Source organism: Callionymus lyra, chromosome 1 (genome assembly GCF_982586985.1).
Source record: "Callionymus lyra chromosome 1, fCalLyr1.hap1.1, whole genome shotgun sequence".
Taxonomy (NCBI): Eukaryota; Metazoa; Chordata; class Actinopteri; order Syngnathiformes; family Callionymidae; genus Callionymus; species Callionymus lyra.
Window position 1 is genome coordinate 37526492 of NC_141818.1, and position 27949 is coordinate 37554440.

Below are 27949 nucleotides of genomic sequence, written 5' to 3' on the forward strand. Positions count from 1 at the left end.
ATCCTTGGATCAGCACCAGGAGAAGTGAAGTAAGGATTATTGGGAAAAGAATCTGTAGTCGGCCATGTTGGCGGTCCAGAGCGGCTTAGCTGGAGCGTCTTCTGATAATCACTGCAGGATGTTTAGGACGAGACAGCGGTCAATAAACAAGTAGCGCTCAATGTGAGACCGCCCCGGGGATCCAAAGAGAAAACAAGGATTTAGCTGCTTGACTCGGCAGACAAACCAAAGAGTCTATGAGGAAATGTTCTGAGAGATAAGCTGTACAAAGAGGAGAAGACGCTCATTCGCAATCACACACATGCACTCGCCAACACACACTCTTGACAAAACATCTCTGGCTGAAGTGAGTAAAACTCCTGTATAGAGGTTTAGCTTCAAACACAGAATATCTTACCTTCAGTTTGGTTTTCTTTTTGAATGTTTCTGACTTGTGTTGCTTATATGAACACAATATATAATATATTTGTGTGTTCAGTGATGTCCAGCAGCTACTTGATGGAAGTTTATCAGAATATTGTTCACGTTCAATTTATTGAATTTTTTTTTTTAAACCTTTTTAACAGTGAAATTATTAATTCTTTAATTGATATTAAAACGATCAAAACACAGAGTCCGTTTCGGGTCTTATACTTGCTTTGTGGAGAAAGATGGACAATAAAGAGTGTGTCACGGGCTGTTTATTCGCCGCTCCAAGTCAAACAAAATACAATCTTTACGATCGCGATCGGACACACTTTGTCCCGGCGACTGTACAGGTCCATAGTCCCGGGAGAAAGGGCCCCGATATGTAGAAACATCGCTATATTTAAGGCAAATTTCTGGCCTGGGAGGTCGTCCCTTTCCAGCCAAATGGTTCTTTCAAGTTCCCTGTGTCCCGATCCGCCGTAGAGAGACATCCTGATTTGTTTTCTTGTAATCTAATCATTCAAATGTTCTCGGTGGGGGTTTTCCGCCTTTTAGCCCCCCTTTCCCGGATGTGTCTTGCTTCGTTCTTTGATCTACAATTTAAGGTGTTATTTGCAGACAAACAGATGTTTCTAATTCTGTTCCAAGCTTGTCTTGAACCAGTGTGAATCAGTCTGTGAGTGAAATGTTGATTGTGAACGTTTAAACTCTTAGATCAAGCGAGTAATTTATACTTTATATTTTATATTATCTTTTAGCATTAATTTAAGTATGGGGTATACATATAGTGTATAATAATTTTAATCTAACAATATTTAAAGTTTAATGACATTTTTAAACAAACTAAACATTCCAATACAAAATTGTGATGAAGCATCACGAAGCAGTGTCATCATTTTCTGAACTCAGTAGATGGCGCTCTTGGCTCAAAATAATTTTCTTATAGCCAGTGATAATGAAGCCAATCTGGTGTACTCTCGAAATAAGAACGATCCTTCATGAAGCTTTATTACTATTGAAAAACATTTAAAAATATGTATTTGTTATAAATAAATCTGACATGCCGACAGTACCAGAGTATCACTGTTAGGCTCACACAGGTCAGCGACACCCAGGTGCATCCAATCCATATTTAGCTGGATTAAGACACTCTTAATATAATCCACGGCTTCACTCCGGCTTCATAAACTGGAACATCTGAGTCAGCGGGAGAGAGTCGTCCTCCTCAATCATCTGAAGGTACTTTTTTTTTTACTTTCACACGGAGAATGTATTTTTGAGTTAAGCTGCTAACACAAAAGCAGACGACGGCATAACCTCCTTGGCAGGGGTGATGAGCGAGAGGTCATTTTCACAGATAGACGTGTGGAGATCATCGGCGACAGAGAAGGCGCGACACAAAGGTGAGAAAATGGTGGAACATGTCTTGGCCTGGAAGGTTCCAGAAACCTGCTGGTTATAGCCGCTGGGATTGATCGTCCTCGGACAGGCTGAAGGAGAGATAATGCAGGAACAAAGAGAGGATGGAGGTTACTTGGGGGAATTAAAAAAAAGAAATGGAGCAACATTGTCCCCGCGATGGTATCCTTGACATTTTCATGGTTTTGAAACAGTTGCTTGTTATTCAAGACCATTTTAAAATGTGTCAGAGGAGCAACAAAGCATGATCTTGTGTAACCGAGTGAGTTTGATTTAAAACCTTTAGCTGCTGTTGTTTGCAGGTGAGAAGGACTGATGGAGTCGCTCTTTTAGATGTTGACCTTTCATTTATACAACACTGTATTTATATCCACTAATGTGACCCCAGACCCTCAGACATTCTTCACTCTTTCATTATTCATTCATTCATTCATCCAATTTACTTTGAAATCCAACTACTCATCCATTTATCATTCATCGATTCATCATCCATCCATCTACTTATCCATTTATGATCCATCCATCCATCCTTTTATCATCAATCCATTAATTCATCATCCATCCCTTCATCCATCCATTTATCATTTATTCATTTATCATCAATTCATCAATCCATTTATGATCCATTTATTTACCCGTCCATTTTTTCATTTATCATCCATCTATTAAATTATGATCCATCCATCTATCCATTTAACATCCATCCTTTCATCCATCCATTCATTCATCCATCTATTTATAATCCATTCATCCTCAATTCACCCATCCATTTATCATCCATTCATTTACTCATCCATTTATCATCCATCCATTCATTTATCATCCATCCATCCATTCATCCATCCACTTATCATCCATTAATTCATCTATTTATCATCCATTCATCTACTCGTCCATTTATCATCCATTCATCTTCTCGTCCATTTATCATCCACTAATTCATCCATTTATCATCCATTAATTCATCCAACCATTTATCATCAACTCATCCATCCATTAATTATCCATTCATCCATCCTTTTATCATCCATCCATTAATTCATCATCCATCCATTTATCATCAATTCATAAATCCATTTATGATCCATTTATTTACCCGTCCATTTTTTCATTTATCATCCATCCATTAATTTATCATCCATCCATCCATTCATCCATCCATTTATCATCCATTAATTCATCTATTTATCATCCATTAATCTACCCGTCCATTTATCATCCATTAATTCATCCATTTATCATCCATTAATCTACCCGTCCATTCATCCATTTACAATCCATCCATTAATTCATCATCCATGTGGGGGTATGATCTCTCTTATTGATTTTCTTGTGAATATTTTTAGACGGTACACTCATATTTTCTGCAAGTATTGAAAAGCACAAAATGGTGATGAACAAGTAAATAAACATATTGGGCTTTACTCGTGCTGTGGGAGTTATTCAATGAGTTGACACTGCTTTAGGTCAATGTAATGTAAAACAATACTGATTTTTAATATCATTCAAAAATCGTTTGTGGGTGTTAGCTGTAAATAGAATTTTACTTATGTAACTATTGCAGTAAACTTCTCATCACTGCAGATGTTTTCTTTACTCTGTCTGAATGTCATGAACAACCAGGACTCCATACTTCAGCTCTTGTTTAATTACATTGAACTTCCATTAAAAATGGACTCTAAAAACTCGCCTGCACAGCACAGCAGTTGCCCCGCTCGTGCCCAAGAGCTGAAGCCTGAACCGGCTCGCCTTATTCCTTCAATTAGTGCCGTGAGGATCAAGAATTGCTTGCGTCAGCTCAGTGATTGACAGGAATTGGGTTCTCAGGGAGCTCGGTGCCGCTCACCGACTGCTTCGGTGTTTGTGAGTGTGTTTGTTTTCCCCTGGAAATGAGAGAAACCTGCCAACCGTTATAAGAGACCAGCATTTCCTAGTTTTCTGCCTCATTATTCTCCATTTGTGCAGGTACTATTGTTTGGGTGTACGGATGTGTAACAGGGTAATTTTGCTTCCCTTCTTCGCGTGATCTGATAAAAACATAAATAAACTACACATTCCTATTATTAGAGAATACCTTTTCTGTGTGCTAATGGGCTGCCGGTGGATGTTGCTAATGTTGCAGATCGAAGATGTGTCGATCGATGCTGTGCCCTGATGTTTACTCATGCTAGCTTCAGATGTTTAACAGAGAATTTGCAGTGTATCCTTCGCTAACAAGTTTTCAACTTCTGTTACTGAAACACGCTGTGGTTTATTCCTGCAACAGGTCCATCACTTCCGCACGGCGTCTTGGAGGTTTTACGTTAGCTACGGCTACAGAGGAGTTTGCTACCATTTTCCTAAGGTCGATTTGGTGTTTGGTTATCATACGTCTAAGTCCGTATAGATCGTGCCACTTAAAAAAAAATCCAAATACCTCTACCCTGCTCATCTTTAAAGTCCCTTTTGTATTGAATTATCATTGACAGGAATGGTTCTAGAACAATCTGTAGTTCAAGATTGTTTAAAGAATAATAAGCGATACGGACGGAGGAAGTACTCCGGGTAAGTATCGCTTCGAGTGTAGACAGTAGACGTGTTGTGCACTGAAGGCAGCTCCCATCATTTGGCACATCTGTGAAGCGAGTAAGATTCTTAAAAGCTTTCATGCATCATTAAGGCTCTTTAAAGTTTCGTTCAACGTGAAAGAATAAATAATCAGCTCGGTCTGTTTCATGTGGAGATCGTAGCTGTTCTCAGTCAGTTTGTTGTATGTTCCATACCGTCCGCCTCCTGCTATCGCCTCCTTCTCTTCACACATTCTCCTGGCCCCAGTTTTTATGAGTGAATATTTCATAATCACGATGACAGAAAACACATGTCAGATCCAGCAGTGGGAAGTCATCTAAGCTGAACTCCACCGTGTATTCCTCATATTTGGAACATTCAGAGATATTTCTGGTCTGTTCATGTTTTAAAGATGTGAGAAATTTTGGTGAGGTTTATTGGTTTCTAAGCAGCATCTAATCTTGATCGAAAATGGGTGCAGATCAGCTGTGCTTGGAGAATGTTTTCACTTCTATACTTCCACTAGCAGTCAAGCTTGAGCTGAAACCAGAGAGGCTTAGAAAAAGAGGAGAATCAGCGTTTCATGAGGCTTAACTAAAGATTGAGGATGATTGCAATTTAAAGAAACAAAAGTGTATTCCCCTTCACCTGCACCTTAAGCTGCTGTATTGGTCGTCGTATTTCGTCGCCGGGTGTAGTTTTCTTCGCCGTCAAATGTGCAGGCAGTTGCAGGCTTTATCTCGGCTCTGCACGTTTTTTGCTTTGGGCAAGTGTCTCAAAGAAACTTTCTAAAGGCAATAGCACCTTCCATTGAGCTCGGAAAATAAGGACGATGCATCATGAAGCTATATCTGCCATTTTTTTGCATGCATGTGTTACAAGCAACTGTGTTGATGTCTGAGGAAACGTTAAGAGATATTTCCCAAAAAAAAACCTTTGGAGGATTTAGCTTTTCTGTTCTGAATCTTCCCATAAAATACGTTCAACACTTTTTCCCTTTTTATCACCAAGAGGATTCTTGTATTAGCTCTCTTGATATGTTAGGGGTTGGTTCACCTGCATTTCACTTATTTTCTCCTCAACCTCATTAGAGACATAAATGTATGTTAATTTTAATGTAGCGACTGGAGCTCAGTTTTCTTCATCTTAATCTTCGTCCAAAAAAACCCATCCAAATACCTCCATACTGCTGGTCTGTAACGTCCCTTTTTAAATGAGATTCACCCTCTGAAAATAACCCCAACCCTTAGTCGACATGAGGTTGAGTATTTCAAAATGAGTGAAATGTAGGTGAACCATCCCGTAAAGTATCAAGAGAGCTAATACAAGAATCCTCTTGGTGATTAAGTGGAAAAACGTGTTGAACGGATTTGATGGGAAGATTCAGAACAGAAAGCTAAATCCTCCAGAGGTATTTTTCTGCTGTCGACCTGTTTTCTATTTTCAGTCTTTGTGGTTTAATCCCTCTGTGGATGAAATAAATTCACATATTTATGTTGCATCCGCTCTTGCTATGTATTCCCAAAAAATGCTGCTTCCTTAAATGAGCACAAATCGCTTCAAATCACCTTTTAAAAGAACGTTATAAAGTTTTAGGGTATTGATATCAATGCGTACTCCTATGAACACATCAACATGCTCCTTGCGTGTTGCAATCAGCATGTATTACATGCACTGTGGTTACGTGCCAGCGTGACAGACAGGTAATTACTTCTCAGTCACGGCATGTTTTGTTCAACTCAGTCAGAGCCTGGAATGCTGCATATTGTGGACCAGGACCTTTTTAAACGGCGACGGGGTGGGGGGAAGCCTGTATGTGCATCAAACGAGGCGTGCACGATCCATCTTTCGCACCATCATCTCGGCAAAAGGAGCCTCTGAAGTGAGAAGTCGTGTCGATAGCTCGCCGATACGACGATCATTTGTCATGGCGCGATTGGCAGATTCACGACAGAGCATTCGTCCCACTCCCAATTCATAAATCTGCCCGTCCCCTAATGTCTCGTCTCGCCCAACAGTGAGTCACCAACGAGATCTTTAGTCGTCTGCCCATTTTTCACATCATCCGTCCACTAATCGTCCCCATTTCAAGTCTCTTGTTGCTCCATTTACTTTTATTTTCCAAAGATGGCGGTCTCTGCACTATTTTCCTTTGTTTTGAACAGTTCAAATGAAACATCACGTCATTTTTAAACTGATGGCGCCACCTACTGACCTCTAAACATCATGACACTGTTTCATGAAGCGTCATCATATGATGATAGATTGTATCATCTTGTTCTTTCTTAGATTGTATCATCTTGTTCTTTCTCTTTTTAGATTGTATCATCTTGTTCTTTCTTAGATTGTATCATCTTGTTCTTTCTCTTTTTAGATTGTATCATCTTGCTCTTTCTCTTTATTTGTCTTTGTTCTTGTTCTTATTTTATTTTGATTATTTTTTATAAACAATTGCTGTATTTGCTGTGGATAATTTGGAAAAAAACAAAACAATCAATAAAGTTCTATCCAACCTAACCTAACCTATCACTAAGATCACAATAACTTTGAACCTTGTTCAATTGTAACATTTAAAAAAAAAAACACCAGCTGATACCACTAAACCAAATGTTTGTGTATCTAAAGTAAATCTCAAAATAGTTCAGTTATAACATGTGAAATACAACGCATCTGTTCATTCCTTCTCAACAAATCATTCAAGTTCTTCATCTTAATTAAAAGTTGAACATGTTCACCTTCCGCAGCTCACACTTTAACGTTGAACGCCCCTTGACACCAATATCCATCTAGTTCTTTAGTTAATCCACCAACAACGATGGCAAGCGCGTTCATGTTCACGTCGTTATGGTAACGGTTTCGAATCGCGAGAATAGCGCGGTCAAAGTTGTGCTTCCGGATTGAGTGTGTTGTGTGTGTTTTGATGGTGATCTGCACGGCGGGAACAAACATATAAACTTAAATAAAGATCACTTGTTATACTTCGCACACAAAAACACGTTTAGGTCAGTAAGCACAACCCAAATGAATCCTTATAAAACCCCTATGTCACCTCTAGGTCAAGGTGACACGACCTCTTCTATAAATACATATGCAGCGGTGGAGGTTGTTCCCCTTGACCCAGAGACATCACAAGGGATACCACAAACACATTTGTTTTCAGGCCCTCGGGTCACCTTGATAACGCAAAGGTTTAATACCGGCAACTCCAGGTTAAAGAGAATCACACCGTTTGTCAAGATTAATATATTCCAGATAATGTCCTTGAAATAATAAAAACAACTGGTTGCCTTTTCTACAATTAGACGAAATTGTACACGTACATACATGACTCTTTAAAGCTTTTCTCTGTCTGCAGGATGTCTCTGAAAAGTGCAAAGACTGGTCCGGAGAGTAGACCGTCTTCTGCTGCAAGGTTGGTCTGGAAAACAATAGCAACACGTTAACCCGTAATCATACATTCTGTTCTTTATGGACTTTGTTTTTTAAGCCTTTCTTTTATCCAATTTTTTAAGTTCATACTTCATAAAGCTACATCGGGATCAACAGTTCAAGAAAACAATGATCCTCAGTTCACACATGTTTTGGTTAGTGATGACTGATGAAGCTTCATGAAGCTCCTTATTTTCAGAGCTCAGAAAGTGTCAACCGTTGCCTGTAAAAGGTTTTTATTGAAATAGTTGCTCAACAACAAAGATTACACAGCAGAGAGTGCCATCTAGTGGGCTCTGAAACAGAGCTTCATGAAGCTTCACTAGCCCATCGCTACGAAGAAGGGGGTGAAGGTAGTGATGGGTTTGTGAAGCTTCATGAAGCCTTCTACCTCAGTTTCCCAGCTCAATAGATGGCGCTGATGACTTCAAAAATGTTGGGTTGCTTCATTGTAATAGTTACTCAATGCCGAAAATGAGCGAAGCTTCGTGAAGCTTCATCAGACCCTGCCCGAGACAAAGCAACACAGTGAACAGACTAAACAAAGGTTCTCTTGAAATCAAGAGTTGTCCCAAACAGGGATTGAACCCAAGACATACCAGTCGTAATCAATCAATTTCATTGATATTTTGGAAGATAAATACGTCTCTCTGCTCATGTGTTCTGGAAATTTCCAACTAGGAGGATGCCTTGGGACACACCCAGCTTAAGATCAAGGGAAAACCTCCTTCCATTAATGGAATATTGTTTATTTAATGAAATAAAACTTGTTGCTCCATTTACCTTATTTTTCCAGAGATGGCACTATTTTCCTTTGTTTTGAACAACTGTTCTAATGAAACATCCCATCATTTTTAAACTGTTGGCGCCACCTACTGACCTCTAAACATCATGACACCGTTTCATGAAGTGTCATCACTAAGGCATGTAAAGTGAAACAATGGAAAATAGTTTTTTAACTAAATAAATCTGTGCTGTAAATCAGATTATAAAACGGTCTTGATGGTGTGATGAGGCTTCATGAAACAGTGTTGTGTTGTTAAGAGGTCAGTAGGTGGCGCCATCGGTTTAAAAATTAAGTGAAGTTTCAGTTGTTTTAAAACAAAGGAAAACAGTGCAGAGATCGCCATCTAGTGGACACTGCTTCACGAAGATTTATCAAACCCATCACTAATAAACGGTTTACTTTTTTGTTCAAACATGTGATCTGTGATCATATCGTTGTTTTTTTGTTCTCCTTCCTTCCAGCTCGTCCCCGCGATGGAGTAAAACGGCGGCAGGCAGCAATCAACAATCATCGGGCAGATTCAAAAATAAGGCTCTTCAACTCAGCCTCTCCAAGAAGTTCTGGTTAATATCCTTCTGCTTCTAATCAACACTGATGAGGACAAAGAGCTGAGATTGCGAAGCTTCGCGTCTCCAATTACCGTCATTGATCGTTCATTACGGGCCGCCGGCGTCCTGGTAAATGCTGGGTTTGGAACGATTTGTTCGGCGAAGCTTCATCATCTCCGCGTCACTCGAGCCAAACAACACGTTTCTATGACATGTGTCTTTTTTTTTTTGTTTTCGATGACGGGTAATGATGGTAGACTCTGCTCCGCAGCACAAAGTCCAAACCGGCGGCGTCGGACTCCCCGGGGCAGGGAGCTCGACCCAAGAGCAAGCGGAGCCTCAGCAACGGATCGGCCGTCGCCGCCGCTTACATCGCCTTCCTGAACAAACTCTTCGGACAGGTCGGTGGGAAGTGGATGGGAAAAAAAGTGCCGTTCGTGAAGCGAAACCGTCCCTTTTTTTGAATTCCTGCTCAAGCTTCACTGAAAACCAGTGTCGAAAGATGAATTAGGAATAAGCATCATCACGTAGCACTTAGCAAATGTATTTAGTAGAACAATCTGCTGAAACAAATGGAAAAAAAATAAGTTAAAAACTGTTCATGTAATAACTGTCCAATTATTTTAGAGTTAATTCAATTCTTCTCATTATTTGTATTCAGTATTCAGAATAAAAGTATCCATCTAACCGTCTCTCCATCATCTATTTATCCATCTATCATCTAACAGTCTCTCCATCTATTTATCAATCTATCCATCTAACAGTCTCTCCATCATCTATCTATCCATCTATCATCTAACAGTCTCTCCATCTATCCATCTAACCATCTCTCCCTCATCTATCTCTCCATCTATCCATCTAACCATCTCTCCATCATCTATCTATCCATCTAACCATCTAACCTTCTCTCCATCATCTATCTATCCATCTATCCATCTAACTATCTCTCCATCATCTATCTATCCATCTAACCTTCTCTCCATCATCTATCTATCCATTTATCCATCTAACCATCTCTCCATCATCTATCTATCCATCTATCCATCTAACCTTCTCTCCATCATCCATCCATCCATCTATCCATCTAACCATCTCTCCCTCATCTATCTAGCCATCTAACGTCTCTCCATCATCTATCTATCCATCTATCCATCTAACCTTCTCTCCATCATCTATCTATCCATCTATCCATCTATCTATCTAACCATCTCTCCATCATCTATCTATCCATCTATCCATCTAACCTTCTCTCCATCATCCATCCATCCATATATCCATCTAACCATCTCTCCCTCATCTATCTAGCCATCTAACGTCTCTCCATCATCTATCTATCCATCTATCCATCTAACCTTCTCTCCATCATCCATCCATCCATCTATCCATCTAACCATCTCTCCATCATCTATCTATCCATCTAACCTTCTCTCCATCATCTATCTATCCATCTATCTATCTAACCATCTCTCCATCATCTATCTATCCATCTATCCATCTAACCTTCTCTCCATCATCCATCCATCCATCTATCCATCTTACCATCTCTCCATCATCTATCTAGCCATCTATCCATCTAACCTTCTCTCCATCATCTATCTATTCATCTATCCATCTATCTATCTAACCATCTCTCCATTATTTATCTATCCATCTATCCATCTAACCTTCTCTCCATCATCCATCCATCCATCTATCCATCTAACCATCTCTCCCTCATCTATCTAGCCATCTAACGTCTCTCCATCATCTATCTATCCATCTATCCATCTAACCGTCTCTCCATCATCCATCCATCCATCTATCCATCTTACCATCTCTCCATCATCTATCTAGCCATCTATCCATCATCCATCCATCCATCTATCATCTAACCATCTCTTCATCATCCATCTATCCATCTATCCATCTCTCCATCATCTATCTAGCCATCTATCAATTTAACCATCTCTCCATCATCCATCCATCCATCTATCCATCTCTCCATCATCCATCCATCCATCTATCTATCTAACCATCTCTCCATCATCCATCCATCCATCTATCCATCTCTCCATCATCCATCCATCCATCTATCATCTAACCATCTCTCCATCATCCATCCATCCATCTATCCATCTCTCCATCATCTATCTAGCCATCTATCAATCTAACCGTCTCTCCATCATCTATCCATCCATCTAACCGTCTCTCCATCACCTATCTATCCATCTATCATCTAATAGTCTCTCCATCATTTATCTATCCATCTAACCGTCTCTCCATCATCTATCTATCCATCCATCCATCTAAATAAAAGGTTATACTTCTTATCATAGGCAATAAAAAGTCAGTAGTCAGTAAGTAAGTAAGTAATGGTTATTTCTAGAGTGCCTTTCTAAAAAACAAATGCTTGTTTTCAATAATAAGACCTTGTTGCTGCTTTCATTGCATTCATTTTTTATAGCTCTTAAACGCAGCTACTGTATTTGGCGAGTTGTTAAACAGCGTGACTTGTCTTGGCTCCCAGATCGTGTGAGTCATCTACTTTAATTTAAGAGGGGAGGTAGGATAAGGTGAGCATTTAGGCATTTAGACCCAGGACGTAAATCAGAGGCTGTATCGAGGCAGAAACTTCGGCCAAGATTCTACAAAAGGGATTCTGCACACTTTATCAGGGACAAAACAAACTAACAATAAGTGCATTTAAAATAGCGCCTTATCGTAACACTGATTAAGCAGGAACTCTGGATACGTTTGCTTTAAGATGGTTTAAGAAAGGTGTGTTTTACTATTTTACACTAGTTTTTGTTTAAATTTGACAAAAAAAAGTGACGTTTCAAAAGCTATAAAAATGTTTAAAAGTCAAAGATTACATCGCAGAAAATGTATTTTTCATAATATGTTTCAAATGTTGAACTCTTCCTCTCCAAGATCCAGTAAGTCTCTCATCATGACCATGTTTTGAACTTATTACTTTATAAAGTTCTTCTCCGTCTGAAATCTCGGCAAACGAGAGGTTACGAGACTTAAGGTTTTTATGAAATGGCTTCGATCGTCCTCCTCCAGCCAGCTGTAATCACGCTCCGCTTTGTTTATACAACGCATCGCATGGAGGTGGAGACTTCTGGGATTGATGACACGTGGTGACAAACATCTGTGTTTGACCAATCACGGCAGAGAGGGCTTGATTAAGTGTTTGCAGTGGGCGGGGCTAAAGGTTATATACTAATAGCTCAATACTTCAAATACAAATCTCGTAGGGAAATGTGGCTTCACATGAGTGAGAAAAATGTGTTTCTTTTTTTTTTTATGGTCAATTTATGGGATGTGTAAGTGCCTCCACGTTGACCTTGGCTTCGAGAGGATCCACATTTATTGTCCTGATTTACTCTCTTGACTCGCAGCCGTCCACGTGATTTGCTTTCCCGTCACATACTCCACTTGTGGTTCCGGATGAAGGCGGTCTAGGGCGCTTGCACACATGTGTGTCACGGTTTCCCAACACTCCCGTACATAAAGACTCCTTCGGAATTGTTTACCCTTTTTTTTTTTCCCACTCATGAGACACGAGCCGAGAGTGAAAAGAAAAAATAGCTGCAGCACAATTGATGAATTCAAGAAACACAATGGTAAACAGTAAACACGGCTCGAGGAAACACACAGAGGAGGTAAACAGGCTGGTGTTGACGCTCGACGACTGCACGCGTGTGCATGTGTGTGCATGCATGTGTGTACACGCGTGTGTTGTCGTGACGCAGCAGCGAGTGGCTCAATGGGCTGTGTAAAGGCAGACAGAATGAAATTAACTGTTAATGGCTTCATTCTGACAGAGGAATCCAGAGTCGGCTCAGCCTGCTGTCTAATCCTCTCCAGCACAGGAGGGAGGGGAAAAAAAAAAATCCAATTAAAGACTTGACCTTGCTTTCTAAATATGCCCTTGTGGACTAGCAGTTCCTTTACAGGCTAAACACCGGGGCTGCACTCTGGGAGACCGACACCTTAAATGTAGCACAGCAGGAACAGTTCATTACATGGAACTGCTACGTGTTGTTGAGGTGATAGTTCACCAAAATTTCGAATTCCACTTATTTTCTATGCACCTTTGACTAATTGTTAGGATTATTTTGGGAGTAATCTGTACCTTTTTAGAATTATAGACAATAATGTTTGTTCATTTTACTGTAGTGTTCGTCTTCATCTTCGTCTAAAAAGACAAACAGAAACTGTCCTGAAAAATAGTCTAAGCTTGTTTTTATATCCGTTTTATATGAATTTAACTTTTTTCACACATAGTTTGATATTTCATTTCCAATAATTAAAAAAAACAACATATTTGTTTACACTTCAGGGTCAATTTGACCCGAAGGCCAGGGAAAAATGTAATTGTTTTATCCCTTGTGTTGTCTCTGGGTCACAGTGACCCAACACATTTGTTTTCAGACCTTTGTGTCACCTTGACCCTGAGATAACACAAGGGTTAAATTATTATTATTATTTTTTAATTCTTAGCACTATGACACCAACATTTTATAATTCAATATAAAAGACTAAACAATTTTTAAATGAAAGGGTTTTTTTTAACCACACAGTTTTGGGGAATTTGTACAGAGCCGCAGACATGACATGGTAAAAAAAACATAAAAAAAAGAAATCGGGTTAAAAAAAATTGGTTAAAAACAAAAAGAACAACATAAAATCAACTTGAAATGTAATTATTCTGAAAATAAAATCAACCTTCAAGTAGAAATAATTGAACTAGAATAAAAAACTATTTCAACCTATTAATACAAAAATATTTGAATCCAGTTATTAAAAAAAAGGGTAAAGTCACATGTGTAATGTCAGGGTCAGGGTGACCTGGAGGCCTGAAAACAAATGTGTTATTGGTATCCCTTGACCTTGACCCTGAGATTATACAAGAGTTAAAAAAATATAAATCTTCAATTATTTCAATACATTTAATGAAGTTTTATCATTTTAAATGTTAAGTTCTTATAGTACTGATTAATTCTGATGGGAAAATACTTTATTTTAATTAAACCACATGAAAGTCAATGTTAACCTTTGCTCTTGTTTCAATCATTGCTTGGTTTGTATCCGTCTGAAGAATGTCTCAGTTGTACATTATAAAAGAAACATGACTGATTCAATCAAGTAAGAAGACAGGAGGAAACATTGATCTTCCTCCGTTTCATTTAACGACATCTGTTGTGGTTTAAAAGAAGGCTTTGTATTCAACTCTCCTCATTAGGAGTAAACCGTCAAATCTGATGTCTCTTATTTTTCTGAGTTTACAGCTTAGTCAGATTCCTAACCTGACAAATTTATCTTGAATCCATACCATCATCAACCTGTAGTCGGAGTTTCATTCTTTCTTGTCCAAATTCTAGAATCGCCGGCTACGGTCCAACAGAGACTGATGAGCGAGATCAACATTTTTAAAAGCAAAAATAGGGTCAATGAGTCTTGAGGAAACACAGGCCCTTTTATATCATAAACCAGTCACCTCTGACTATTTATTCCTAGCTACAATATCATGATTTAATTATCAGTTGCTCTACATGTTAATGATATGATATTTTGTGGGAGAGTCCACATCTCCAAGAAGAGATCAATGGCAGTCAATTCAATTCAACTCAATTCAATTTTATTTAAAGTGCCTTATGATAAAAAAAAAAAGTTATTTCAAGACACTTTACAGTTTAAGTAAGACAATAGTGGAGATGGGGAAAACAGATCCCAGCAATTCAACAATGAATGAATGAATCACTGATTGTTACCCATTGAAAGTATTGATTTATCACATCCTCCATTTGCCATTATAAGATGAGCTGGAACCTATTAACTGGGTGACAATTTAACATTGGTTCTAAACAATAAATCGATGAATAGAATAATGAATTAAAAACAATGAATAAATTAATGAATAACAAATGAGCATTTTTAAACAGCACACAGTATGACCCTGATAAGTAATGATTATAACACAGATGGAGCTGAAGCGCTGCTCTTCATTTGAATGCCGGCAGTTTATTTCCTGCTTCCAAATGACTTTTTGGTGAATTTATTTATAATTGTGTTAAGTTACCATGACTCGATCAAGCTGTTGTGTTATGAAACGTAGTTAGAGACGACAAGAACCGCCTTAGGTTGCTTCTGTTTGGTAATATTGTCTTCACTGATCGGCCAGATTTAAGCACAAAATATCAATGTTTATTATCATTAAAAATAAATAAATTGTTTAATATAAGTGTGTGTAACTTCTCGTCCTCCCATTTACACACTTGTATTCTGCTTCCTCTTGCCAAATCACTATATTTTTTATTAGACTATAGATTAATTTATGAAGTTTCATGAAGCGTTGTCCTTATTTTTTAGAGCCCACTAGAGGGCGTTCTTGTCTGTATATTTACCCCACGTGGTAAGAATTATCCTAATCATCATGTTCGTCTTTGAATCTATCTTTAAAAACGCCATCTAGTGAGCTCAGAGAGTAATGACACTGCTTCATGAAGCTTCATCACACCAACAGAGTTCATTGAAATTTCTTCAGTTCACATTATGGTAAAGCAATACTTGAATGAAGTAATGATGGGAAGTCCTGAGCTAAAGTAAGTTATCAAATTAACTTTACTACTTGTATATTATTAGTATAATATGATTAAAGATGTATTCGTGCCAGGAAACAGTCTCTGAGGGAGTAAACTTGACCCTTGATTTTGGGGATAATAACTCATCCAAGTTTGTCTTTGGTGGAAACCTTTAAAGTAAAAGAATTAACAGCTTGTGAAACTGGGATATAACAGTTCTGTGCTTCCTAAAAAAAATCTCACTTTCTCACTTAAAATGTGTGACTTTAAACCAGATCTGAATTCTATTATTTGTTTAATTATCAGTCAGATTCCTTCAGGGGAATTATTGCTACACGAGACGAACATCTAATTTCTATCTGTTTTTCCTTTCTCCACTATAGTCTTACGTAAAAGTGTCTTGAGATAACTTTGTTATGACAAGACACTTTCAATATAATTGAATTTAATTGAATCTATCACGTGGTATATACGCACGTAAGAGTGTGTTCTTTTACATAAATGCCCGGCGTGACGTCAGGACACTTCTGAGATCATTCTTGACGTAAATTGCTTCCTGGCATCGTGTCTGAGAGGCAGCTCAGTTGGCAGAATCGTGCAGAGAGGAAACATCTTTTTTGAAAGTCATCCATACAGAGCTGGCTCCAAATAAACCTAAAGTGATTGTCCCACAAGAATGTTGCTGTAGGATTGGTTTAAACGGCCGCTAAATAATTCTCTTTCCATGTCTTATTCACGTTTTCATCCAGGTAGATTTGTTTGTTTCAATCGGTTCAATCTGCTCTTTCATCCCTTCCTTTATTCAATAATATTGTCAGTCTTGCAATTGGATCAATGCACCCTCGTACTTTCCGATTACCATCGGGCCCTTCTTCGCCGGATCATTCATGCATCGCCTCATTAACAAATAAATGGTTTGTCAGAAAAGAAAGCGTTCCTCTCAATCAATCCGTGCGCCCGTCTACAAATCCATGAAGAAATGTCAATCGCTTGTTAATTTTACAATCATTAGTGTTGGATACTTTTCTCCAATAATACGGCTCTTGTAACTCAATTGCCTTTTGAGCAATCAACATGATTTGTTCACGTTGTATGACGGACCATCACTGGGGTATACAATCACCCCTCGAGGCAAATTGAGGCTCTCACACTTGAGATTACTCCGTGCTGGTATAATCAAATGCCCTGATGGTTAGATTGGCTGAGGGCAATGACACCCAGATGTAAACACGTCGGGGAGTCAACAAAGGGAATTTCATCAGCAGCTTCCATCAAACATCGATGGTGTTTGAAGAGAATTACTGTAGCTAAGAAGGCACGCAGGGAAACACAACCGGTCTTATGAGTCTCTTAAGGAACCACTCGGTTCATCTTGACTCCATACCATCATCAACCCCGGTGAAAAATACCCTAGGTGTGGCTCCTTTCCTGTAGATTTTCATTTTTAAATTACCTTATTGTACTTAAGTTCAGATTAGAATATGAAGATAGTTTTAAAGTCATAAAACTGTACATATTTACACACGTCAAAACACACCAAAGAGCCAAACACATTTGAAAATCAGTGAATACGTTGCTAAAACAAACCAAGGTAACACACAATTCTAAAAGGTTCAAAATACTCCACTGTCTACACTTGTTTTTATTCATATCTATTGTCCTTTGTCTTTTAAGCTCTGTCAAAATCTGTCCGAAAGTCACTTCATTGTGAATCACCATCATGCATCTTTTTCTCCAGTGTTTACAGACAAAAATACAACCAAAATAAATCTTTTTGTTGTTGTGGCATTTCTTCATAGATTCCATACATTATGGTGCTACTTTTCCGATCAATTTTCAGTCATTCCCAGATGGATTTTGCTCTTTTACACTCCGAAAGCAGATGATCTAAGGTCTCATCCTGCCGACATTGATCTAGAGGACACTGTTAAGTCTTGACAAAACAACTCCATCTCACAACGGCACAGTTTAACGACTGCTACCAGCCGGCTGCCCTCACCATTGATAGAATCAGTCGAAAATAGTCTTATATTAAACCTAAACGATATAAATTACCTGTGAAAATCAACACTTTGACAGCTAATGATGAGTAATAATGTGTTTTATGCTCCTTGTAAAGATACAAATTAAATCAAATTTGAACTATACTATGAAATACATCATAGAGATTAAACCAAATTATTAAAAAACTATTAAAAGCCTGTTCTCTGCACAAGGACATCAGAGATTCTACCCACTCAACACAAACTCGAATACAATGTAAATTTAAAATAAAAATGTTAAGAGCTGGGATTGAACCAGCGAGACCTTGTGTCCTCGAAGTTTAAAAATGGTGCTCACTATCAAGTAAGTTAGCCAATCTAATACCACGGTACGAACGTTCACCGTTTTTTGTCTTTGTCAAATACAACACCCAGGTTTCTCAGGCTCAGTTTGACGGACTGGCCTAAGTCACCGAAGTACTGACTCAACCCTGGAACCTTAGCAGACGCAATCACCAGAGTTTCATTTTTGTCCACATTTCACTGCAAAATGTTTTCACTCAGCCATTGTTTGATTTCCAGCAAACAATTGACTAAGCTGTTCGGCCTCTGGGGCTCAGTTGGATTACATGAGCAGTAGAGCTGGATGTCATCAGCAAAAATGTGATAAGAAACACCAGGGAATCTCTGAATGATTTTACCCAGGGGAATCAAGTACAGCAAAAACAATAAATGACCCAAAACAGAACCTTGAGGGACTCCACACAACAGGTCATTCTGATTCAGACCTCAGTTGATTGGCAGATACACTGAAACTGTGCCCAGAAAGGTATGAGGAAGAACCACTGTAACACAGACCCTGACAGTCCCACTTCATCCTCAGTCTCATTAGTAGTGATGGGTCGGATGAAACCAGCCGTTTCTTTGAAGTGAACAACGGAGCGGCTCCTTATTAGGAACACTGTCTTTTTTCTCACCCTCTCTCCCTTTTTTCTCTTCACACCGCACATGATTGCTCAATATAAGTTTGTGCTTTGTGTTTGCGCTGAGACTCAGAAAAAAGACTTGCAGCAGCAGTTACACGACTCGGTGTTGACACGAGACTTTGCTTCGTGGCAACACCAGTTCCCTCCGAGAGAATCTTCTCAAAAACGGGGAAGGTGTCCAATGAGATTCAGTTTATCGTCTCAAAAAAATACAATACAAGAACAAACAAAAAAAAACGGACAATTATTGATTGATTGTTGGTATAAACTTGTCCAGGGCTCCTGCTGATTCAGCATTTTGTTCAGATGTACTTACAGTGATCGTTGACCCAAAATTAAAATTTCCCTCATTCTATACTCACCGTCATGTCGACTAAGGGTTGAGATTATTTTCAGAGTAATCTGCTCCTTTTCATAGGTATAGGCAAAAACGTATGCCCATGCTAATGTAGCGAACAATGCTAACTTTCCGTTTTCATCCAAAAAGACACATTTAAAAACATCCATATACCTTCATACTGTTCATCTGTCACGTCCCTCATGTATTGAAGCCTCGACGAGAGGAACTGTCCGTAAAAAAACGTAACAAGTTTATATTTTAAGCTTGTTTGTAGCAGAAGCCAAAAAGATGTACAGTGGGAAAGAAATTTCGCCAGAGCTTCCAGTGTCTATTGACTACATCGGGAGCTTTATTTTTGTCTTTTTGGAGGAAAAGACAATTGAGCTGCAGGTCACTACATCCCTATCACTCCAAAAAAAGGAACAGATTTAACAGAGAAAATAGAATTATGGGTGAACTATCACTTAAACATGATATTATCATTATTTTTGTTGTTTGAACATGAAGGTCAATCCATGAGAATACTGCCAACATTAAACCAACCTTTATAGGTACAAATAGCTTTGTCTTCTATTCCTCTGATCAAAAATCTCACTGACGGTTTTATTAATTTGAGAAAGTGTTAATTTGTGTTTTATTATGCGGAACAAGCATCTTTAGACGATATAATGCCAAACCCGTATGAGCAGTGAAATGTTTCGCCGCAATAAAATGGCGTAGTGTAGCATCAATATGGAAGTTCAAATGACGCCCGCCCTAACTCCGCCCCTTATCCTGAGTCAGGCTTAATCCAAAAAAACGTATTTCAGTAACAGACGAGTGACGTCAGAGATATTACGTCGATATTTAATACAGCAAAAATCCTCCACTTCTTCTTCAAACAGCCTTGTGAGAAACTCACAGAACACAGTGGCACGCGTAGTAACAAATCGTATCGTCAACATTTAATTTGCTCCCGTGAAAGTGGTGCCGCGTGGGGACGCCGGCAGCCCGACGTCAGTGTTTCCCGTAATCACCCACTTTCCATAAGCTCTGGTGTCACTCTGCTTTCTTTGAACGTATAGATCTCCTTCAGGCGCGTGGCGACTTTGCACATAAGCCGCAGCACTTTCCATACGAAGATAAATGAGTTTGCATGTTTCTTCTCTTCCCCCCGTGGCGGCTCTGTGATATTTACGAGGATATTGTGGATCGTAATAAAGCGTCTGCTGCTTCGCCTCATCATTCATTGTGGAAATCACATCTTGTGTATGTTGAATCACGTTCGAAGAAACGACGGTTCAGCATAATGTTTAATGGATAGACAGGAAGATGTAAAATGTCTGGAAGTATATCAGTATATGTCCGTTTTTTAAATTCAACATCTGTAGATTGAGAGTTTTTTACTTTTTCATATGAATCATAATTTATTACAATTATTAAACAACATTTTAACATTTTTTAATCTTAGAGTTGGATATTCTTATTACAATAGTTTGAAAATGAAATTTTCTAAATTCAATTTTTTTGTATCATAGCCTTTCAAATTCAATCTTAAAGTGAATATACCAGTCTTTAAAGAGTACTGAGCTACTGAGACCAATCATCATGGAACTATTATACCAAGATTTTTACATTTAATTCAAATTGCAACGACTTGAATTTTTCAATATTTAATTTACAACATTTTATTTGTAATAATTGGATTGAGTACATCAAACTATCTAAAAAATAAACCTTTTCATTTATTTTGAAAATATAAAAATATCTGGGAAAAAAAATCATCAGAGTATACCAGAGTATCATGGTACAGGGGCAACGATACAATATAGTGTTATACTATAGTAACAAGGATGTATTTGTAGTATGGTCGAGCACTTGACTCTGGTGTTGCAGAATTTACAGACCACATGACTCTTGACAAAGTCGTAACTGCTTTCATTTGTTTTGAAACCAAAATATGTCCAAACACAAGCTTTAAAAGCTGCTGGTGTCACTGTATCCCCTTGTCCTCAGTCTTCTTTGAAATCTCCTGGCATTTCAATATTCCTCTAGCTGTAAAGGACGTAATGACTATATATATATATATATATATATATATAAATATATATATATTCATTTTAAACACGCTTTATTGAAGTGTAAACCATAAAATAACAAAAAAATGAATTTAAATACAATACCATGGATAAGGAATATTGAAATATATCGCTGTATGGATATTTTCTAACATCCCTACCATTGACACACATGCAGTTATGGTTTGTGTTGTCAAGCCAGTCCAAGTGTTGCATTTATTAATGCCAGTTATGTCACACCGTGGCGTAGGGAAGCCTCGGGATGCTGCTTTTCTCTTGCGTCCATCGTTGTGTCATCAAAGCCCTCAGAAAAGAGGCGATGATGGACGAGACGCTTCAAAGTCAGAGCGTCAATCATCACACATCGTTCTCGTCTAATTGTTCTTCTTTACTTTCTCCTCCGTGCTGCAGGAGCGCGAGCTGTTGCCACAGGAGCTGGACGGTGAGATGTGATGAACAAACGTGTCACTAGCATCGACCTCCTCGTAGCCTTTATGGAGAGCTAGCGTCGGGGGGGGTTTAGCGTTTAGTTTAGACGAAGTGTTCGTCGCTCGCACTCATGATTTGTGCGTCCGTCAGAGCTGCAGGAGGCCTTCAAGGAATTCGACTACGACGCGGACGGATTCATCCATTACAAGGACATCGCAGACTGCATGAGGACCATGGGCTACATGCCCACGGAGATGGAGCTCATCGAGATCATCCAGCAAATCAAGATGAAATGTTTGTATTCGTCTTTACACCTGGTGTGTGTGTGTGTGTCAGTGATGCTGCAATGTCTCGCATTTACGATGACTATATAAAAACATTGATTATCTACATAGATTAGAATTTGGACTTATAACATGCAGAGAATTAGATGGATTTATAAAGAAGTAACTATATATTGCGCTGCTCGTTGTGAGGCTAAATTCTAAGTAAGAATTCCCTTTTTATTTACACAAAGCCCAGGAAAATGGAGATTATAAATGTCAACTATTAAAAGATATTAAAAATTAAAGCCTCTACAAACAGTCGATGTCCTCCTACTAACCACTATTAATCAGAAATACAAAATGGGTTATTAAAAAATTTAAAAAAGAGTAAAAAATGCATACAATATAAAAGGAAAATAAGATTCGGTCTCAAAAACGGATGATCAGGTTTCAATGCAATTTCAAGTGAAATATTGTGGATCCATAAATCATTGGAACATCTCTTTGTAGAGCTGCTACTGCCACCTGCTGCCCCATTGAGCTCATTGCTATCAACAATATTTTCAAATGCTAAAAATGTAGAAATATACAGATAAAAAGAGCTTATGCTAATAACCCAAAAAGACAAAAATGGAAAGAATCAAAAAAGGTTTAATTGCAATGGTTCATATAAAAACAAAAACAAGGTTCAAAGAACTCAAAGCGCACCACAAGTCGGGTGGAGATCAAAATCTCAAGGAGTGACGATTGAAATCTGACGCCTGTTGCTGCAGGAGATGTGGCCGCTGTGAGCAACAGGCGCCGTGGAGCTCAGGAAACGGAAAAAAAGATATGCAAAACGAGTTTCAAAATAAAATCCTGAGACGAGACATGACAGAAGAAATGTTTAAAATGTACAAATTATATAATGTTTTGCGTTTACTATAAAATAATACTTTGCAACGCTAAATAAACCAACATTCAGAAGAAAATAAAAGGTCAGATAAGGTCACCGTTTACAGGTAGAAGCCTGGATATGTTACCCGACAGATGAAGCTCAGCTTCTCGTGCCTCCTGCAGGGTCTCAGTGTTTCGCTGACGGTGGTCAGATACAATCGTGCCCTCACCTTCCCGGATCCACCATCTCTGGTTAATGCCAAACCAGTATTTTAAAAAGGTCTCCACAAAATATTTTAAACATTCAAGGACTCTGGGGACAAATGAGGATCCTGCCTCTGACCATACGAGTTTTTCTTTGCAGAACTTTTTGGTTTTACTGCCGGTGATTTTTAAAGCTTCTTTATTGAACATGTATCTAATTATTTTCGACAGCTTATCAGTAGCGTAACACAAATTACATTCAGTAATATCTCAAACTCTCTCTAAATCTCTAAACTATATACATAAAAAACAGAACCTTGGGGGCTTGGGGGGGCTTGGTTTGTGGGTAAGAAAGTCACAAAAGTGACCTAAAACACAACCGGGACCCGAGGGCGTATATAAATAATGTCACAACACGATCTTGAGTTAATAATCCATGTGTTTGTGTCTTCTCGTTTGGACTATTGTAATATATGTCTAAACAAGAAGGAGCTGTCTCGCCTGCAGTTAATACAAAACTTTGCAGCGATAACTCTGATTCGCTCCAGTAGAAGAAATCACATTTCTCCGATCCTTAAAACTCATCACTGGCTGCCAGTTTCTTTCAGGATCGGTTTTAAAATTCTGGTTCTTACTTTCAGATCTATTCATGGTCAGGCTCCTCCTTCCATCAGTGATCTGATCCAGCCTTACACCCCAGCTCGGGCTCTGAGGTCTGTGGATCAGAATCTACTGATGATTCCTGAACACACTTCCATACCAGAGGAAAGCAATCCTTCCAGGCTGTTGCTCCTAAGCTTTACAACGATCTTCCTCTCCCTCTGTGTTTGATGATCTACTGAATCCTTCAAGAAACATCTTAAGACATTTTTATTTGTTCAGGCTTTTTCCTAATTATCTTGAGGCTGCTGTGTTTGTCTATGTTCTCTTGACCATCTAAAGCATGTATTTTAACTGTGTATTTGTTCAAGCGCTTTGTGATTCCGGTCTGAAAAAAGGCGCTTTACAAATAATAATTACTTACTATTAATCCGTTGTTAAACACCAGAGTATCACTATAGTCCAGCACAACATCCCAGCAGAGCCAGTAAAACCCATGACTCTTTTATCTGGAACCAGCGCTAATAAGAAAAGACCCCCATCAATCTCGCACGGCTTGTGCAAGCTCCGCTGACCTACTTGAGGGTACAGAAAATTCTAGAAGGCGTCGGCTTCATCCTCCCTCCCTTGAGACTCCCGCTCCACAAGTGAACCAGCAGCTGAGGAACAAATCCGGCTTTTTTCTTCAGACACCTGGCGGAGTCATGTGATCCAGCCCTGCAGCACAAATGACAAATGAGCGAATACTGGTCAGAGTCAAGTTATTTCCCAACACGAACGCATCCTTTGATTTTGAGTTTAAAACCTTGTTATTTTGTGTATGTTAAAATGTTTTTATATACATTTTTGTTTCTTCATTAGGTTGAATTCGTTTCCATTTTAAATATATTCTAAATTAAAGAAAAATTCACACAGATTCCAATAATTGAATAATAAATGTTCAAGGAAATGTTTTAATAGAAACCCAAGTGCAGATGATTAAAGTCAGCACACAAACTACAAAAAGATATAAATAACTATCTTGGGAGTCCAAAACAAACACAATGTCCAAACAAAAACAAATAGTCAAATGTTTAAGTTCCACTGAACTTGGGAAAAACAGGAAAAGAAAGGAATAGAGGGGAAACGTAGAGGTCAGAACACTCGGGAATGAAGCAGAATAAACAGTCACAAGGGCAAAAAGATAAATACAAAAAGGTCCTATGGGAATATCCAGCAGGAAGTCAAGAGAACAATACAATACCTGTGCCTACTAGAAGGTTCTTGATTGTTGATGATGAGCTCCAGCCGTGTGCCATTAGTCAACACAAGTACACCGGAAAGGAAAGAAAGGGAAGTGGAATTACAAAATAAAAGCTGAACATGACAACCAGACAATATTATAGCTGTGGAATCCGCCACGATGGTATTGACGCGCCATACCTTCCTATTGTCCGTGCGTCGCATGATCGGCGGAAAGTTTGAGTAGCTCGGTACTCCCTTGGTAATGTCTGGTGGTATTAACCCTTTAAATTGAATTTAAACGGCTGCCTTGTTCCACACCCCCTGCAGGGGGCGGTCACGTGGACTTTGACGATTTCTGCGAGTTGATGGGTCCGAGGATGTTGGCGGAGACGGCTCACATGGTGGGAATCAAAGAGCTGCGGAGCGCCTTCAGACAGGTCAGGACCAGTCATGTTTTCCACATCACCGTCGCAATCCGTTCGCGAGAGCTTGTCTCTCATGGTTTTGATCGTCCCCTCCCATCAGCTCATGAAGCTTCATGAAGCATTGCTCTTATTTTCAGAGCCCACTAGATGGCACCCTTATAATTATTGGCTTTGAGAAACTATTTCAATTCTAAAGCCAACTGTTTCATCTACTTAATAGGCGTGTGTAGCATCTGGCGGTACGATACGTCGCAGCCATCAAAGTATTGTGATACTGTAGTAACAAGGATATATGTGTAGTATTGTCGAGTACTTGACTCTGGTGTTGCAGAATTTACAGACCACATGACTCTTGATGAAGTCGTAACTGCTTTCATTTGTTTTGAAACCAAAATTTGTCCAAACATCAGCTTTAAAATCTCCTAGATTCAACTGTATCCTCTCGTCCTCAGTCATCTCTGGATTACCATTGATTCGAATGTTCTTTTATCCGTGGAGTACATAAGGACGGCTGCCATCTATTGGCTAGAAGTCATACCAGTTTCCTGCAACTGTAGTTTAAAATAAAATAATGGTATTGTGATATATCCTGATACTGTAGTAACAAGGATGTATTCGTAGTATTGTCGAGTACTTGACTCTGGTGTTGCAGAATTTACAGACCACATGACTCTTAATGAAGTCGTAACTGCTTTCATTTGTTTTGAAACCAAAATATGTCCGAACATCAGCTTTAAAATATCCTGGAGGCGACTGTATCCTCTTGTACTCAGTCATCACCGGGATGAAATGAGGAGAAAATAATGACGAAGCTTCACGAAGCCTCGTTGGGCCACCACTGCGTTCTCTAGTACTAGTATTACTTACTTACTCTCTTAAAATCTGTTTAAGAAAATAAAAGATTGGTCTTTGAACGTGCAGTTTGACTGTGACGGCGACGGGAAGATCACCATGGAGGAGCTGAAGGAAGGCATGAAGGGTCTGCTCGGAGAGAAGCTGAAGAAAGGAGAGCTGGAGGAGATCCTGGGCGACATCGACCTCAACAAAGACGGGAACATCGACTTTGACGGTGAGTGGGCGGACGTCAGAGACGGGCGGAGGGAACGTGGGTTAAGCAAAAGGTGTCTGGGAACGGCTCGGCGATGCACGAGCTTCGGATCGATACTCGTTCCATGGAACCATCGCTCAAGCAGAAATCCGATTAGCATCCGTATATCAGAGTAAACAACGACATTGTCGTAACAATGTCCCACACACACACACACACACACACACACACACACACACACACACACACACACACACACACACACACACACACACACACACACACACACACACACACACACACACACACACACTCGCGTGTCACTGTGGGAGGTGTCATCAATTCTGTTGTCTGTGCAATTATGACCAGCGGATCGGATCAATCACTCCTTAGCTAGAGGCAGCGTCTCCCATAGAAATAATAGCAACTCTGAGGGTAAGAAACTCTTTTTTTTTTATAACAATAACCAAACAAAAATGTCATCATTCTCTTGTTATGGAAGTATGTAACTGCCATCTGAATATTGTCTAGTTAAATTTAACATTACATTTTTTTTTCTATTATCAAAGTCCACATTAATGATGTTTGTCTTAATTTGTTGAATTTTGTTTGGTGCTAGAATTGAAAATGAATTAAGCAAATTAAATTTAGTTTTTTTTTCCATAAAATCACTTCTTTTTTTTTGTAATAAATCGGTCTCATTAGAATATTATCAGTGAGCGGAGAAGCAGGTGGCGTGCACGAGTGCTCCTCCCATGATGCAACACTAATGGACTCAGGGACTCATTCATTCCTCCTGCTATTAGATCGTTTAATTCTGAGTTTGGGGACAGGAGTGAAGTGAAAAGATGATTATATTCCATGTTAATCTAAATAAATAAATGTATGATTGCAATATGTAACCAAAAAACAAATTACCATTTAATATATCTTTCACCGAACACAATTAATTCAAGAAAAAAATGTAATTCATTCATTCATTCATTCATTGTCTACCACTTTATCCCGGGGTCGGGGTCGTGGGGAGACTGGAACCTATTCCAGTATCATAGGGCAAGAGGCAGGGGACACCCTGGACAGGATGCCAGTCTGTCGCAAGGCACACAAGGACAGACGTTTAAAAGCGTTTTTTATTCTTCTCTTTTACGCTGCATCTCGGTTCCCTAACATGACGTAAAATATGACATTGTTTTTGTTGACTATGCTATTCTTGGGAAACACTGCAGTTCAACACAAGCATACGTTAAAAAACTACAATAATTCCAATACGGAAAAGCTCAACACAACTTAAAATTGAGAAAAGCACTTTTACGTCAAGTGACCAGCTGATGTTTATTATTGATCCTCTGACACGTGTCAATCATCTCTGCTTCATGTCCTCTTTTGTCGTCTTTCACAGAGTTTGTGATGATGCTCTCCGCAATATAACCTCAGGAGGATGGAGGAGGGCCGAAACAAAAGGTCAGAGGTCAAGTAAAGAAGAGGTGAAACCCCACTTTTAAAATATAAAAATAAAATATAAAAATAAAAAAATCATAAGGATCTTGGATATTCATTATTTTGTCAGTCGAGGAAAATGAAATGGATCTTAATGAAGCGTGGTTGGGTAAGAATGTTCCTTTTACGCCCCCTTGTGGCTGCAGCAGGAAAGTGCGTAACCGTTCATTGTAAAAAGAATTGGACCTAACTTAAGAATCGAGGCTGTCTTTCTCTCAAGCTCAGATCACGAACCTCAGTTGACACATATTCACTTATAATATATCCAGGTTACACCCACTGTGGGATCAAAGTGGCTGGAGTCCATC

The 27949-nt window shown here is 39.0% G+C and overlaps 1 protein-coding gene across 1 annotated transcript; it reads left to right on the plus strand.

Moving 5' to 3' along the window:
• Positions 1 to 7730: 7730 nt before the first annotated feature.
• On the plus strand, positions 7731 to 27587 carry cabp4 (calcium binding protein 4). The gene is made up of 8 exons (XM_087806484.1): positions 7731 to 7786; positions 9052 to 9153; positions 9410 to 9539; positions 21484 to 21514; positions 21652 to 21795; positions 24999 to 25108; positions 26018 to 26165; positions 27544 to 27587. Exons 1-8 carry the CDS (start codon positions 7731 to 7733, stop codon positions 27570 to 27572), a joined length of 750 nt encoding a protein of 249 aa, XP_087662610.1. The 3' UTR covers positions 27573 to 27587.
• Positions 27588 to 27949: the final 362 nt, after the last annotated feature.

Coding starts and splice junctions, on each gene's coding strand:
- cabp4 (XM_087806484.1), top strand. CDS start 7,731: ATGTCTCTGAAAAGTGCAAAGACTGGTCCGGAGAGTAGACCGTCTTCT. Junction 7,787..9,051: donor AGACCGTCTTCTGCTGCAAG/GTTGGTCTGGAA, acceptor CCTTCCTTCCAG/CTCGTCCCCGCGATGGAGTA. Junction 26,166..27,543: donor CGGGAACATCGACTTTGACG/GTGAGTGGGCGG, acceptor CGTCTTTCACAG/AGTTTGTGATGATGCTCTCC.